Source organism: Poeciliopsis prolifica, unplaced genomic scaffold, assembly GCF_027474105.1.
Source record: "Poeciliopsis prolifica strain line A6 unplaced genomic scaffold, Auburn_PproV2 SCAFFOLD020, whole genome shotgun sequence".
Lineage (NCBI taxonomy): Eukaryota > Metazoa > Chordata > Actinopteri > Cyprinodontiformes > Poeciliidae > Poeciliopsis > Poeciliopsis prolifica.
The window spans coordinates 287,368-303,041 of NW_026562395.1; the positions used below are offsets into that span (position 1 = coordinate 287,368).

The 15,674-nt window shown below is 36.8% G+C and overlaps 1 protein-coding gene across 1 annotated transcript in view; it reads right to left on the minus strand.

The window, feature by feature from the left end:
- Positions 1 to 15,674, minus strand: part of nbas (NBAS subunit of NRZ tethering complex) — a 152,822-nt gene that overhangs the window by 39,035 nt on the left and 98,113 nt on the right. Inside the window, exons 45-49 of the mRNA XM_055044449.1 lie at positions 10,602 to 10,942; positions 8,293 to 8,517; positions 4,821 to 5,023; positions 2,409 to 2,498; positions 1,547 to 1,730 (exon numbers count right to left, since the gene is read on the minus strand). Of these exons, the coding sequence (XP_054900424.1) occupies positions 1,547 to 1,730; positions 2,409 to 2,498; positions 4,821 to 5,023; positions 8,293 to 8,517; positions 10,602 to 10,942 (1,043 nt within the window). The remainder of the gene's footprint in view (positions 1 to 1,546; positions 1,731 to 2,408; positions 2,499 to 4,820; positions 5,024 to 8,292; positions 8,518 to 10,601; positions 10,943 to 15,674) is intronic.

Below are 15,674 nucleotides of genomic sequence, written 5' to 3' on the forward strand. Positions count from 1 at the left end.
AAACCAACCAAAATTTAGACTAATGAAAGTTATGTCAGAGCCCCACTGCAAGAATCCTGCTAACGCATTGGGTTGTCGAGGGGAAGAGAGAAAGAGAGACATGGCATCACTTCATTTGAAAAGAGACTTGCCCTTACTGCAAGATGTCTTTTACAAGATTAATTAACAGATCCCTTGGATGTACTCTCCTTTAAGAGTGCATGTGTGTCTGCCTCAGTGTGAGTATTTCATCAAAGCCTGCCAAATGTCAGGAGTTCACCCAATTAGTTAAAGAGTCCGGGCCCACACACCTGTCTACCTGAGCACACAATGGCCTGCGGCTGCGCGCATGCATTTGCACATTAATTAACCAGATTTGACCATGAATTAGTCAGTGAGATAATATAATGACTAGCCACTTAAAAGCTGGTTACACTAGGGAGGGGGGAAGGTGGAGGTAGAATCACACATGTGCTGAGGCGAGATGAATAGACATGTGCCAACAGCCTGAGAATTACGAAATGAATACAGATATGAATGTTCAGCTAATATTGCATCTTTACCTAAAAACTACATTCAATGTTGTGATAAACCAATGAATGTTGTTTAATCACAATCAAAGCGGATTGCACATGATAATCGTATCTGCAAACATAATTAAATACATTTTCATCTTAAAGTTAAAAAAAAGACTTTCTTTGGCTTCTTTTTTTTTTTAGCCCTTTTCTGTTTCCCACTATTTCAAATAATTAATTCTTTCTGTTTCATCCAAGGCTCTTAAAGTGATAACTTATCATTGTGCCTGAACATAAACAACATAATTAAAGACTGATCATATGTAGATAGAGGAAAGCTTGACATGGCATTAAAACATATTTTTCAGGATTAGATTACAGCTGGATGTTACTTCTTTTAAGGTGACAAATGTTTCACATCCATAAATCAATTTATACCTGCCATGTAAAGTAATTTTATACAGTTATGTTCATAAGTGTACATACTCTTACAGAGTTTTTAATTTCCTACTAATTGTCCAAAGAATGTGAATGATAAGACAAACAGGTTTTTTACCCTCATTGGTAGTTATATGAAGGCATTTAGTGAAACAAACCATGTAACCCTGATAAAATGTGTAAAGTACACTCAGAATGCTGTTCGGCAGGCATAAGGACCAAAATGTAAAAAAACCTTCAGAAAGCATCAAAAACTACAGATTAAAGGCAACTTTAAAGTGTTATAAGAAGGTCTGGCTCTTGGAAGTAAAGTATGCAGAATTTAGGAGCAAATCACTTTGCTCAATTACAACATTTGACACAGAAGTGTGATTTCTTGGTCCACGCCTTCTTCTGTTTTCTAATATTCCAAATTAATTGTTTTATTCGCTCTTTAATTTCAAGTACATCCTCAAATGAAATGTAACCAAGCCTCTATAATCTCCTCCAAATTAATTATTTTTTAGCTTCTTTTTCTAATGCTGGGAATGAAAGTCATTTTTCAAGTGCTACAAATTAACACTCCATGTGCAATGGGTAGTGATTGGCATTACAAGCATGTGTGTTTGCATCACCTCTCTGTCTTTGAGCACAGCCCGAGTCCTATAGAGGAGCAGAAGACGGACGTCGTGGTCTATCAGACTGAAGTTACTTTCCAGGATCTGCAGCACGTCGATCCGAGGCCTCACCGGGAGGGATGTGTCACCGCAGAATGGACGCAGCCAAGCCAGCAGGTCATCTGAAGTCACAGTGCTGTCACTGATGGAAGAAGGGCAGAGAGACAGCAGTCAGACAGGCCAAAAGAGATAAGGAAAGCTCAGACTGGCAGAGGATGTATGTGTGGTTTACTCTCAGAAGAGATCAACAGGTTGGGCTTACGTGTTTCCAAAAAAAGAAAAATAGAAAAAGCCTGCACAAAATTACTTCATAGTGATAAACAGCCTAAAAGCTAGACGTGAGTGACATTTAAGAGACCTGAAATCATTCAGCAAAAAAATAAATAAATAAAACCTGACTCGATAATAAATAAAGTCTTTAAGGCTGCTTTTCTGGCCTGAACAAAATTTGAACTTTTGCCAGTGTACTCAGTACTCAATAAAACCAGTCAAAATCTAATTATTGCTCACACAAAACAAGTTTTGCCATGAAAATGTAGAAATCTACAATTGATTGACATTCTTGTCAATACCTGATCTTAATTAACCACAATATTGCATTCAGATTAGAGTCTGGATAAAGTGGGTCTCAGAAATGCTGATTATTTCTATTTTTATGCCATTCTGATGTGGATTTGCTGATGTGCTTGGTCTTACGACTCGTTTTCAAGATGCACACAACCTTACAGTTGACAAGGACATATCTACTTCTTGAGGAACACAAGTCCTCAAGAGGTAAGCTTAAGCTTTCAATAGGCATGAGTAGACAAGTGGAACCTACCCGCTCTGCACATTGTTGTGCACAGATGCCACCACCCCCTCCAGGACTCTGAGGGGTTGAGGGTAATTTGTCAGGGCAGTTTGATCTCCACTGAAACAAAAATAAAATCAAAATTCTAAGTTAAAACAATGCAGGATCATACTAAACCTTTTGGTAAAGTCAAGGGACAACAAGCACTTGCTTGAGAAAATAAATAATAAAAAAAAACACCTTTTTTAAAAATGTACCAGAAAAAACTTGAATAAATATGCAGTAGAGGAAACCTCCTAGGCTCTATATGTTTGATTAATTTACATGATAATTTGACTTCTCACTTCCATTGAGTTGTAAATTGAATTGATTTAAAAACACAAAATTTGAAAGAGAGACTGGGACATCATTAGTGTTTCTGTTTTTGTGGTTCTGACATCTGCCTCTTTTCCTGTGTTGTTTGTGGGACTGTATCCATGCAAAGACTCGTGTCTTGGCATATATAAACAACAAAACACACAAATGTTCTTCCACAAATGCGGGAGATGAGACAGCATTTTCTCTTTTGCATTTTCCCACTTAGATTTCTCTCCTTGGAAAACACACATGCACAGATACACAAACAGAGCAGTTATGACAGATACAAAAGACAGCCATTAGCGTTAGACTCGGCTCTGCCTGCTGCACCAGACCGGAAAGCTTTTTGGGGGAGCCAAAAACCAGACTGACTCATTCATAATTGCCAAACACTTAAGGACAGCCCTACAACAATAAGTAAAGGCAAATTTCTGGAAGCCAAGAACACGACAAAGAAACTCTACCTCTAATTACATATAGCGAAGCTTTGTGTAAGCATACATACAATGGAAGTGTGGATAAAATCTGGAAGAGAACAACTACAAGAGGGTGCATTAGTTATTGGAAGACAATGAATCAGAGAAAAAGCACAAAACACATGCAAGACAGAGAGTGCATGTGTGTCTGCATGAATACAAATGAGAATCTGCAGATGTGCACGATCATCTTCTGCTGGTGTATAAATGCAGGTGCCATTAATCTGCACCATGCGCCATTGAGCAGCCATAAAAAGCAGGAAATGAGGCAGGACTATAATCAAGGTGATTGGTGCTCATTTATCAAGCCAATCAAATGGCCAGATTATATCTGGCTCCGTTGGTAAAACTAAAGAGGTCCTGAAGGCTGAAAGGGCAACAAGAATGAGTAGAACTTCCTTCCTTTTAGGTCATTTCAATAACCCAGAATTTTCTCAATTCTGTTTTTCACCAAGCTCAATAATGACTGTATAAAGTTTTTGCACGCTGAGTCACACAATATCCACGTATTTGGCATTGCTTTTAAATCTAGCAGCTCCACAGGCATGTCAGCACGAATCATCTCTCCGTTCCCTTTGAGTGCTCAGAGCTGAACTCCCACAGGCAGCTTCTGTACATTCAGGCTTCTCTTTTGACAGTATTCTTCCCAACAACATGCTGAGCCTGGAGTGGACCGATATACTGAATATTTTCTGATAAGTGCCAACAAAGATCAGGTTGTGGGAGTTGTGTTAAGGTGGCCTGATCCTATTCCTCTTTTTTATTCATATATAATTTTAAGACATATTTTGTATCACTGTTTTCATTGTATAATCTTGTGAGACATTATGTATGAAAATATAGCAGAGGGATGATGACATTGTTTAGCATGCATTTGTACAAAATGTAACAATAATAATAATAAAAAAAGATACAGACAAGAAAACTACAAGAAACATGATTTTTTTTTCTAGCGAGCAAAAAAAAAAATAATAATAATTTTGACTGCATTTACAGTCCTGTAACAATTAAGAAACCTGATGATGTGGTCTATTTTCACAAAAGATACCAGATTTAGCTAAAAAAAAAAAACACCCATCTTATCTCAAAAATTTAATTAAGTTCGCATTTTAGCCAGCAAAGTCTCATCTGTAGCATTGCGTTTGTGGTGAAATAAGTAAAATGTTAAGCTTAGTTAATTAAAAATTTCTTACAGCATTACAAAAAATTTGTGTTTTTAAAACATTTATTATTAAATGTGTTGTGAGTGAGGTTGTCAGGAAATTAAATTACATCTATATATAGGATCTAATTTTAGGTTGAGTTCTGTTTTCAGTGTTTATGCATAAATTAAGCAGGACACTTTCAGGCTTTCAAAATAAAGTTTTTAAGAGTTTTCCACGACAACAGGTGAACATAGTGAATCAGTAAGTTAGCTATGTGCTCATACAGGAGTGAGATACTATTTGTTCACCTATGTTCTCTTGCAAACTTCTGTATATGTGTAAAACAAATACATGTGTTTTTATTTTAATGTTTAGTTTTGATTCCTTTCTTGAGCTCCTTGTGCTCTGACAACTATACAGGTGTGAGAGAAACTGAGAAATGGAGAGAAAGCGAGTGATCTTACCTAAGTGCTGCCACGACCCTCTGCACAGCTTCCTGAAGCACAGTTTTGACAGACAGGTCGAGCGGTCCAACAGCTACAGACAGAAGCTCTTTAATCTGCTCCAGAGGATGTCCGTCAGTTGCCATTGTGACTGCTAACTCGCAAATTTTTGACCTTTCAGACCGCGACAAATCATAAAGTTGACTGTAGCGCCGTTGCTGTTCCTAAAGCAGAGAGTGATAAAAAGAGTAGCAGCTGAAACAAAACCAAAAACAGTCTGCTGAATAGTAACATTTTATTGAATTGCATTATGGGTATTTAAAAATGTGAACTACATGAATTAAAATGGGGATAAAGAAGTGACATTTTTTTCGTCTGTAATTTCACAAACCTTTAGATGTACATTTGTAGGAGTTAGACTTTTGTCAGAGTGAATCCCGAACCTCTTTAAATTTAAATCTCTTTTGACTAACGCATTTGCCTGCAAAATATGTTTATTTCTTCCAGATGTAAACCAAATAATTTCTTCTAATGTATTCCATTAGAGATGCTGGTATAAAAATCCGGTATGCACTTTGATCATGAAACAAGTTTTCTTCTTTTTCTTCATCTTCTTTTTTTAAATCAAATATGGGTCTTTTTGAATTACCAAGACAATATTAAGGACTTGATACTGATATCTTATTATTATTCCTTCTGTTGAAATGAGACAGAAATCATTTATATGAGATACTTAATTATAATATTATATCCATCAGCGGTGTGCCAGCTAAAGGCTGAGGAGTGCCTGATTGGATAACATTTTATATGCAGCAGTTTCACTGTGGTCCCTCATGTTCCTGGCAATATAGTCTGAGGCTGAGCACTGATGAAAAAAATACAGCGATTTTGGTAATACGCCAATTATGTGCAATGGACATCATGATGAGTGAATGTGCTATAATATTAAGCTTTCAATTCATCAGTCCTTGCTCCAGCTCTGAGGAATGAAAATTACGGAGCAGGATTGAACCTTTCTGTAAAATAACGCAGAGAACAGACTTTGATTGGGATGTTTATTCTGGAGCAGCAATGTCCGTAGCACTTTGCCAGTTTACAGAAACAATCTTCAATATGGGTTATTGTAATTTTATGTGATAAAGTAGCACAAACTGCATCATAAATGTAATGTTCAACATTATGGCTTCATGAATGAAATCTGACTATTATGGGATGCATTTATTTTCCAACTCCACAACTCTATTCTTGAATTGTCAGCTGGCTTCTCTGCTGTTTGTTCATAAAAAAAAATCTCTGAGTCCTTCATGGAACAGTTGCATTTATACAAAGATTAAATTACACACAGTCAGACCATGTTTCCTATTTAAAGCTGTGTCCTAAACGCAGTTGGTGGAACAGAATGTTACTTAAGGAAATTAGAGGGGTTCCAAAGAAATACACGTCACACTTCTCAGGTTATTTGTAAATATCCTTAAATTAATATACCACTATCCTTACATTTTACAATCAAACATTGTTTTGTTTTGATCTATATGCATAAAACGGTTCAAGTGGGTTTAATACTTTTGCAAGAGAGTGTGTACGAAATCTAGAGCATGAATTTTGTTCTCCTAATGCCAGGTCAGTGCACCTGTTGTTGCAGTGGATCAAGTCCTTTTGATGAATGAACTCTTGATAGCCGAAAGAACCCATAGAGCTTCATATATCCATATTTCTCTCCCTATCTGGCCTTTCCCACTCCTTAATACGCTTTTTATCCTCTAAGGATGCAATCGCTTCACCCACTAAAAGAGGTCTGATAACGTGTTCTGCACACATGCACCTGTGACTCTGCCCGAATGCTCTGCCTTGTAGTGGTTGTATCTTCGCCTATATTATGGAGGATCTGTGCTCTTAAACACAGATAAATTGGGGGCTAAATATCACCAACTTACATGCTGTGGCGGTCAAGCTGGTTCTCAGTGCAGCCTCATGGTCGCATAGCAACACCTCACTCACCAAATCATAACAGTCCTTTTCTCTGGCCAAGCATTCATTTAGTGTTTACACATGTGCATGGCACAGCGAGGCGACAGCGGGGTTAAGTCAGAGTGACTTTATTTAATGAGCTACAGTATGGTGCATGTCCCATGTATATGTCCATATGGAGGGGGCTCATTTTAAACAGCAGACAGTAGATTTACATTAATATACCCTTGACCGGCCTCTGTGAGCCTTGGAAGAGTTTATCAGAGCAGAACCAGCCAAAATATGCAACCACATATACAGAATAAACACTCGCAAACACCATCTGGAGGTCGAACTAAAGGCCATCTCATGGTAGGGAAATGAGAAATGCCTGCTTGCGTGTGCATGCGTGTGTGTGCGGGTGTGGGCGTGTGTGTGTATGTGTGTGTGTGTCAGAATATCAAAAACAAATACTCAAAAGACTGTAAGTCTGGTTAACATGCCTGTTGCTTCCATCCGTGGCAATACTTTGCATACCAGCACATAATAAAATCAACTCAATGTATTACAGGCGAGTAACTTTGCAGTAATCCATACCAATGCAAAGGGCAAGGCTGCCTAAATATAACTGGCTTAAATGTAGAGTTTAATTGCCTTGTACTTTCAGTTTTTTGCCCTTTGCTTATCAGAAAATAAACAGACTCTTGATGCATGGTATTTATTTTAAATTTTTTCTAAACCTAAGTGTTTATGAGGAAGGACTCCCAAACGTTTTTTGTATTACTTTTGTTTGCAGACTTGGATTTGAATATACTACCCATTTCTGGCACTTTTGCCATTGTGAGCCATGAGCAAGTCTCACAAAGAACTAATGGAAGTGAGCTTCATGCTATAGCTTCATAGGATGTGTTTAATTTTTCCCATGATTGAGTTTAGACTTTTTTAAAGATTTCTGTGGGACTAGTGGACATTTATCCTACAGTTTGCAGAAAGACAAAATAGGTAAACAAGGGGGAAGATATAGAAGAAAGTCCCCAAGGCTGGATTAGGACACTTATGGTATACATAATCCATCAATCCCTGATATCAAATTTGACACATCTCTAAGAATTGTTCTTATTTTAAGTTTAAAACACGTTTTTTTTAGCCTGTTAAAGGATAGAATAAAAATCCTCTAACTATTTGACAACTAATAATTTCTGTGTTTCAATCAATTTTGGATTGAAACACATTATCTCATTGAAAACAAATAAAAATGTAAAATGTATATTTTTCTGTGGAAACAAAACTATTTTGAAGAGTCTTTAGAAATGCTATTCTTGGTACTTTTTAAAAATATTTTTTAATACTGCAACAATGTTTTTTTTTTTTTTTTGCCAAAACACAAATTAAAAAAAATCTGTATTATGTACATTAGGAGACATATTTCTTTTGAAACCTTTTATTTTTTCTTAAGTTGATATTTTTGACACAGTTTTGCATAAAGAGAAATTCCAATCCTGAAAGAAAAAAAAAACATAGCTGAAGTGTGGCAGATGTGTCCTACCTGCTGGCTGTCTTTGAGTGACAGGACGAAGGCATGACTCAGAGTGTCCAGGTGGGCCTCGGATTGCTGCAGGTGTGCTAGAGCCTCGTCAGAAGTCATTCCTGTTGGGTCTCTGCCTTCATGCTCTCCACTATTATCAATTCCTTTCTTCCTGTTCTTTTCGGCCAGCTGGCGCAGGGCTTTGGAGGCTCGCTTTATCACCTCCAACCTTGCTTGGACGCTCAGCTGGACAGGGAATAGAGGACATGGTAGGTCAAAGAACGAAGGATGGGAAGACATGTGATAAGAAAAGCAAATGAGTGGGGAAGATTGAGGTCAAATTGGGCAAAGAGAGGGAGGAGAGAATTGACAGGTGATATTTATTCATTCAAAACATAACATGCTGAAGGTATGCAATCGATCTCGATGAAAATAATATCAGGAGCTTGCAGTGTAAATGCGCAAGAGAAGCAGGTTAGCGAGAGAAATGTGTGTAAGAGACATCATAGAAGTCAGGCTAATGTGATTGATTTTATTCAGTGAGAGCAGGTTAACTATTCATGCGGAGAGGAGAGGGCCTTTGGCTGAAGGTTTTACCCTCTTACATGAAAGTAGACAGCCGTTGACATGTTCTGCACACACAATCAAACCGAGGTGGATACACCAACATTATCTGGCTTCATAGCTGCCACTTCTCATTCAAGCGTAATAGATATTTTGAAGCCATCAGAATTTTTTCTCCACCAGAACATGATGGTCTTTGAGACTTAGAGCAAAGACAACCATGTAAAACATTCAAATCCACAATATTAATTGTACCGTGAACTTTTTCACATTTTGTCACATTAAAAACGCAAAACTGAAAATGTTTTTATACATATTTGTGTGATACATATAAAAATTATATTTATTTATACAGTAAATATGATAAATATAAAAATTCCATATTTATTTGAAATAGTTGAGTGTACTTGAAACGAGCAAATTAACCTTTGGCTGAAAATGTTATCATGTAACATTTTCTTATGTGCTGTTCTTCGTTAAATAAACTTTACTGACTACATGTAAGGATATATGAACATGCAGATAGAAATACAAAAATACAAATTGACTAAAAAGCTGGATATCTCAACTTGATGAATGTTTGACTTTGTTTTGAAAGAAAAAATAACCGTACTGTGTTGATTAATTCAGTTCCGATTTAACCATCTTAAATTTGATCAAGACATGCTGCCTGATCTGACCCAAATATAGGTTGGGATTTTTTTTGCACTGAATCACCTGGCCAGATCAGTCTGTATTAAACTGTAAATTCAGATATGACACCAAAAAAGTTTATCTAAAATCAATAGTGAGGAAGGGAGGTTGCCAATGCTGGGAGTTTCCCTTTATAAAATTTGTCCAGTGGGTAGAATGACAAACCTTAGTTACCCATCTCACCTCTTGGTCTTGTCAGAAATTGATCAGGCTACATTGTAGAGAGCAAAGTAGCACTTAAAGGTCAGCTGTAGTCCTGATAGTGAGAGGGGTTTGGATTTTTCCTCAAAGGGCTCAAAATGACGGAAGAAAAGGAATAGAAAAGCAATGTGTTTCTGAGAGGTAATCTACATGTTAAAGACCAGAGGGAAAACTGCGCCTGGTGGGAATTGGGGTTTAATTGGCTCTGAAGTAGAGAGGGATCAATTAAACCTCAGAGTTTCAGGGAAAGAGAAGGGACGTAATGGAAAAACGGGGGTGGGGGAGAAGCAAAGGTCTGAAGAGGGAACTGGTAGGGTGCCGGGAAGAAAAAAAAGACACAGTGGACTACTATTGATTAAGGTGCATTGAGGCTCTTTAATTCTACCGCAGGACAATTTCTCACAGAGTTGTAATTATGTGTCTGACATTTCCAGGGAAATTTCATAATTTCTTTTATAAATCAAGGCTGGTATGAGCTTTGAGGCCTCAGAGTTCGGATGTGAACAGAACTACTCGTCTGAAATTAGCATGACGGCTTTTGACAACTCAAGATGAAGCTGGAGGCACAGGAGAAGATCAGCTCTACAATTTAGAGTTGGGAGGGAGAAACATGACAGGTTGATGTAGTGACTAAAACTCCCCACAATCCTTCCTCCTGCACAATATGGGTCCTGTCTGGGTTGCGGTCAGGATCCATTGGCCGCAAATGCAACAGTTACAAATGTGTATCCCCAGCTATCAATTCCAGTCTAATGCTATTACAGAGAGGAAAAAAAAGTTTGTTCTACACTACACTCTGATGTGCTGCTTTTTCATCCTTTCTGTTTGGCAAATATTGATTTGTATGAATGAGATGGCAAAATGCTGCTTACATTTTTGGCTGCATCAGGAGAGAAAGTGATACTGTCCAGGAAGCGGATGGCATCTGTGGGAACTAGCCTGTCCAGGTACTTGGCACAGGTGTCGTAAGCATGCAGGTAATCCTGATCACTCTGTGGAGGTCGTTTCAGCAGCTGTGCGTCTCCTTTCCAAAACAATTTTTGTAGCCATACTGCATGAACTGCGCTGGCGGAGACCGTCGCCTTGCCGCCTCCGGGCAAAGGCAGCCGATTGGAGAGTTTAGAGACAGACAGAACATTCTGACTGGTCAGGACCGGCTGTAATGTGGCCAGTGGATCAGAGGACTCATCAGTCAGCTTTTTGTAGTTTACACCTGCAAAACACCAAAACAAAAACACAGTGAAGTATGTTTTATATTATAAAACTTGCTTGCCTTTCCCCATCCAGCAACTCTTTGACTTGGTCTTCATTCTTTAACATGCATGTAATATAAGTTGTCATATATTAACATATTTAACATTTGACACAATTATATTTTGTATATTTTGTTGAATATTAAAGCAGTCTTACATTAAATGTTAGCAATAATTCAATAGAAAATCCCATGGTGAACAAGTAAAATGGTCTCATTTGTAAACAAAAATAATTTGTCAAATACAAAACACTTAATAAATGAGTCATGAGAAACCCATTTGAAAAATAACAAAATATGATTAATTTAATTGTGTTTGCACCATATTTTGTAAATTTATATGGTTTGGGGGATTCATTTGTTTCTTTATCATAAAGTAAATTTTTACTACATTTTAAAGTTAGATCTAAGTCATTTTAAGACCTTGCAAAGATAAATAAAGGGTAAATAAAAACACACAGACAGAGAATACACTTAATTTTATAAATAAAATTGGGCAATTTAAAACATTGGTTTGTTATTAAAAGTACAAAAAAATATATATATATCGGTAAATTATGTCTGTCTCAAGCCTTTATTGACATTTTTTATATAAAAAACTTACTTTTCCTCTACTGACCGAGAAGCAATGTGACTTATTGATCAGAAACAGTCTATCTGCAGCTATAAAACTTTCTCCCACTTCATGTTATTCGAAATTTTTGCAAAAATCCTCCAGTATGTTTAGCTAAATCTTGTTGCTTAACTCAGAAGAGATTTTTCTTTGCCATCTTTTACCTCAAACTTTTAGAAAGACCATGTAGGCGGAGGCTGTCACAGAAGGATAATGGGTTCTACATTGCCTACTGTTAAATTTTTCTTATTTTTTCTATTAATTTCTACATTTTCCCCCTCAACGACCATTTTTACGAATGGAGTTTTAAAGCTGTCAAATACTTTTTTTTTTCTTTTTTTTAAATGTACGACCTCTTATGATATGCTAATGGTCATTCTGGGCTCCATTTAAAAAGAGAAATGAAGCTGCTTAATTACTATGCACACCTTGGATAAGGTGTTAATCTGTTAAACCAAAACCCTCCTTGAATATAAATGCATTTTACTTGGAACAATGGAAATTCAATTAGCATTTATTTTACTATGTTGTAGAGCTGGAAGAAAGGGCAAAAGTATACAAATGAGTTCAAAATCTCTGGTTTAATAACTGTATTTGATGATTAGATAAAGTAGTTTCAATATTTCATTGCACAGTAGGTGCAGGTTTACATGGTGTTAATTCATGGGGTGTGAATAGCCAATGTGCTTCTAAATCATGTGAGAAAAGCTAACATGAAAATAATGTTTAAGAAGCTACCGCACATCCAAAATACATCCAAAATGCTGATCTGGATAATAAAGACAGTTACGTGTTGAAGCAGTGTTGCCTGATCATGCACAAGTACATCTGCATCATGTCCACCACTGCAGCATGGCTTGAGCATGTTTGTCTCTGTATTTATGGGAACAGTTTGAAATGTTTGAGGTCTCCTGTGCCATCAGACAGACACATTACAGTGGCAACACTGCTGCCTGTCTGGATGTTAAATATTTAATACTCTGTCTGTAGAGAGTGCGCCATCGCATGCCTCAGAATGCTGCATTCTGAGCCATGTGAAAAATAAAATATATATTGGTAAAAAAATAATAATAATAATAATAATAATAATAATCACGGACATATAACAATTAACAAAAACAGATCACCAAACACTTTTATATTACCTCGACACAGAGCACCTAAACCGCAGATGAGAGTTACATGCGCTTACACATGTCCTCTCATTCTCACTGTCTGACTCTGCTCAATGCGCCGTTTCTCTGCTTCTGTTTCAGTCTCCTGCAAAGTGGATGTCATCATTTTCCTCCCTCCACCCTACTCAGACAATCATCTGGTACACTGTCTGATGATGGTATAAAGATTTAATGCACACTGCCTGACTCTGAAGCCAGGAATTAAATCAGCAGACACAAGTGTGTGGAATCATTTCCATGTTAGACCACGCATTTGTGTCTAGTTTCAGCTGCTGACCTGACATGAAGTTGGAGAATCTGATGGTAGTCTTGTATCCTCATTATCCAACCTATTTTTTTAAGTGAAATATTACGAGCAGTGAAGCAGTCCCACAGCATAATGCTGCCCCTACAATGCTTGAAACTTTATACAGCGTACCAAAAAAAAAAAAAAAAAAAAAACATAATTATGTGTAAAAAGCTGAATTTTTGCATTTTAAACCTTCTGACTTGGTCCAAACCTTCCAGGCCTCCTCCTACATGAATTCTCAAAATATTTTTTTAGAACTTTGGCCCATACCTTCTTACCAAACTCCTATAACTGACCAAGGTATGAATGTACAGACAACCTCAGTTCTCTGCAAAATTTCTGAAAATGATTGAGACTGAGACACTAAAACTTGAAAATGATTCACACTTTTTATTTAATTTGGATTTATGGTTAAGGTTATTCTCCATTATGGAAGAGGCATTTGTGCACATGCTTTAATGCCATATTTTTCAAGATTTCTATATAATGTTCTTTCCTTATTATACCATCTACTTTGTTAAGTGAATAAGTTCATTCTGCTGCAGAAAACTTATGCAACATGATAGTACCAACCAATAAATCAAATTTGGCTTAATTTTGCCAGAAAAAGGGCTTTTTTCCTGTATGCATTTACAAACTCAATTCTGGTGGTTTAGAAGTAATAGTTTCTTTTGTAATGAGTGGCTTTTCAGAACAAATTGGAAAAGTGATTCCTATGACTGCAGTTGAGAATTTGTTTACCATCTGGATAATCACAACTTTTTAGCTTGAGTTAAGGTTAGCATAAATGATTACCCAACCAAAACTTTGCATGTGCTGATGTGGTTTCCCATGTGACTTATGAATCATTTTGATTGAGTATGTGTCAAAGTTTGATCATGTTAACGGAAAGTTAGTGGCGCTGGAGATAACAGCCTGTGTGACAATTTCACCCACACAGAGTGTGAATTTGCGGATTGTGTTAAAATTGTATATGAGGAAGTTGGAAAGAGATTCAGGGAATGCAAACTTCTATGTGTTAATGTCACAAAGTCAGCTGAGGAACAAGTAGCCTGCATAAATTTGGATGCTCTAGATTTTGTTGAGGTTTTTTAGTGTGGTAATGTGCATCTGTTGGAGTTCATGAGCCAGCATCTGCAAAACTGATCAATTAGTAAATCCCTCCCCTCAACGGAGTGTGTAAAATTGCAGCTTACCTCCTGTATCAAGGTACAACTCTGACTAGCAAGTGTGCGTGAGGTACAAAGCTTTCAAAAACTTTGATGGCTTAGGAATTAAAATCACTGCAAAGCGGTTATGTTTTGAAACAATTTCTGGGCTAACCAGAACGTTTTAGGACTTGGAGCAAAACCGAAGCTTCTGTAAAGGGAACTATCAACGTGTCCTGTAATTTCTTGACCCTTTGAACTGTGGGCTTATTTATTTAATTAAAAGATCCTTCAGACCCTCCCGAGGTCCTATGGTTCTTAATTTTTGATAAAGACAGGAGATCAGGAGCTGATGTTATGTTGGGGGAAAAAAAATTAAAAAATCAAGCAGAATTTTTTCTTTTTATCCTGGCAGGAGCAGCTCCCAAAGTTTATGCCCTTTACTTCTAGAGCAAAGGAAGTAAAATATGTAAATACTACTGTCAGTGTAACTAAATATATTCCTGATCCAGAGACTATATATATATACACATACATATATATGTAGTTGCAGCTTGTTTGCCAGCAGTGTTTTGTAAGTTGGTCCTTAGCATAACATGATCTATCAAAATAGGGTCTTTATCAGTTTCAAAAATGACCCCAAGTGCTGAAAAACAACATATTCCATATAATTAATATTTTTAAAGAATCAATTAAATCACCATCAAAAAGACATGAGCAGAAAATTAAATATGCCCTTTGGGACAACTTGTGGAACTTGCTTTATCTGTGCATCACTCTCTCACATTGTTATAGAATATTGGCCTCTCTCTGATTCGAATTACCATGAATTAAGTTATTCATTCATGCACAGCAAATCCACCATATAATAATACATATTTCTTCATTCTTATTCTTTTATCGGGATGATAGTTAACCATCACTCCAAAAACATTTGTAGATGTAGGTTATGTGAGGACATTGGTGTCCCTCGTGAAAGTTATGAGGTTAAGGCTCTGAATAACTCCTGGAGTCTTTCAGAATAGCTATCCCTATAAAATTTATAGAATCTATTTTCACAATGCATCTAGAAAACAATGGCTAAAGGTTTTTTTTTTTCCTTTTAACAAACCTCAAAAATTGAGCACTCCATTTAACACCTGAACAGCGCAGCTGAGGAGACTAAAGATTCTGATGCAGGTCTTTAATTAACTTGTAATGCAATTCTTTAGAAAAGAATCCATTACTTTGATGGAACAGGAACAGGAAAGAAGTGACATTATGCACAGCAAACCTACTGTATATCTAATATACTGTATTGTGCATTAGGCATTACCAGATATCAAAACCTCCGTAAATCACACTTAGATTTCTGTCACTTCAGTAAAAGTTAGTCAAGTATTCCTCTGAATCCATCTGGAAAATGTAACAAAATTTGTGTTTTGCTTTCATATTGGTTGATTTGCTTCCCCTGCATTGAGCCTAAACT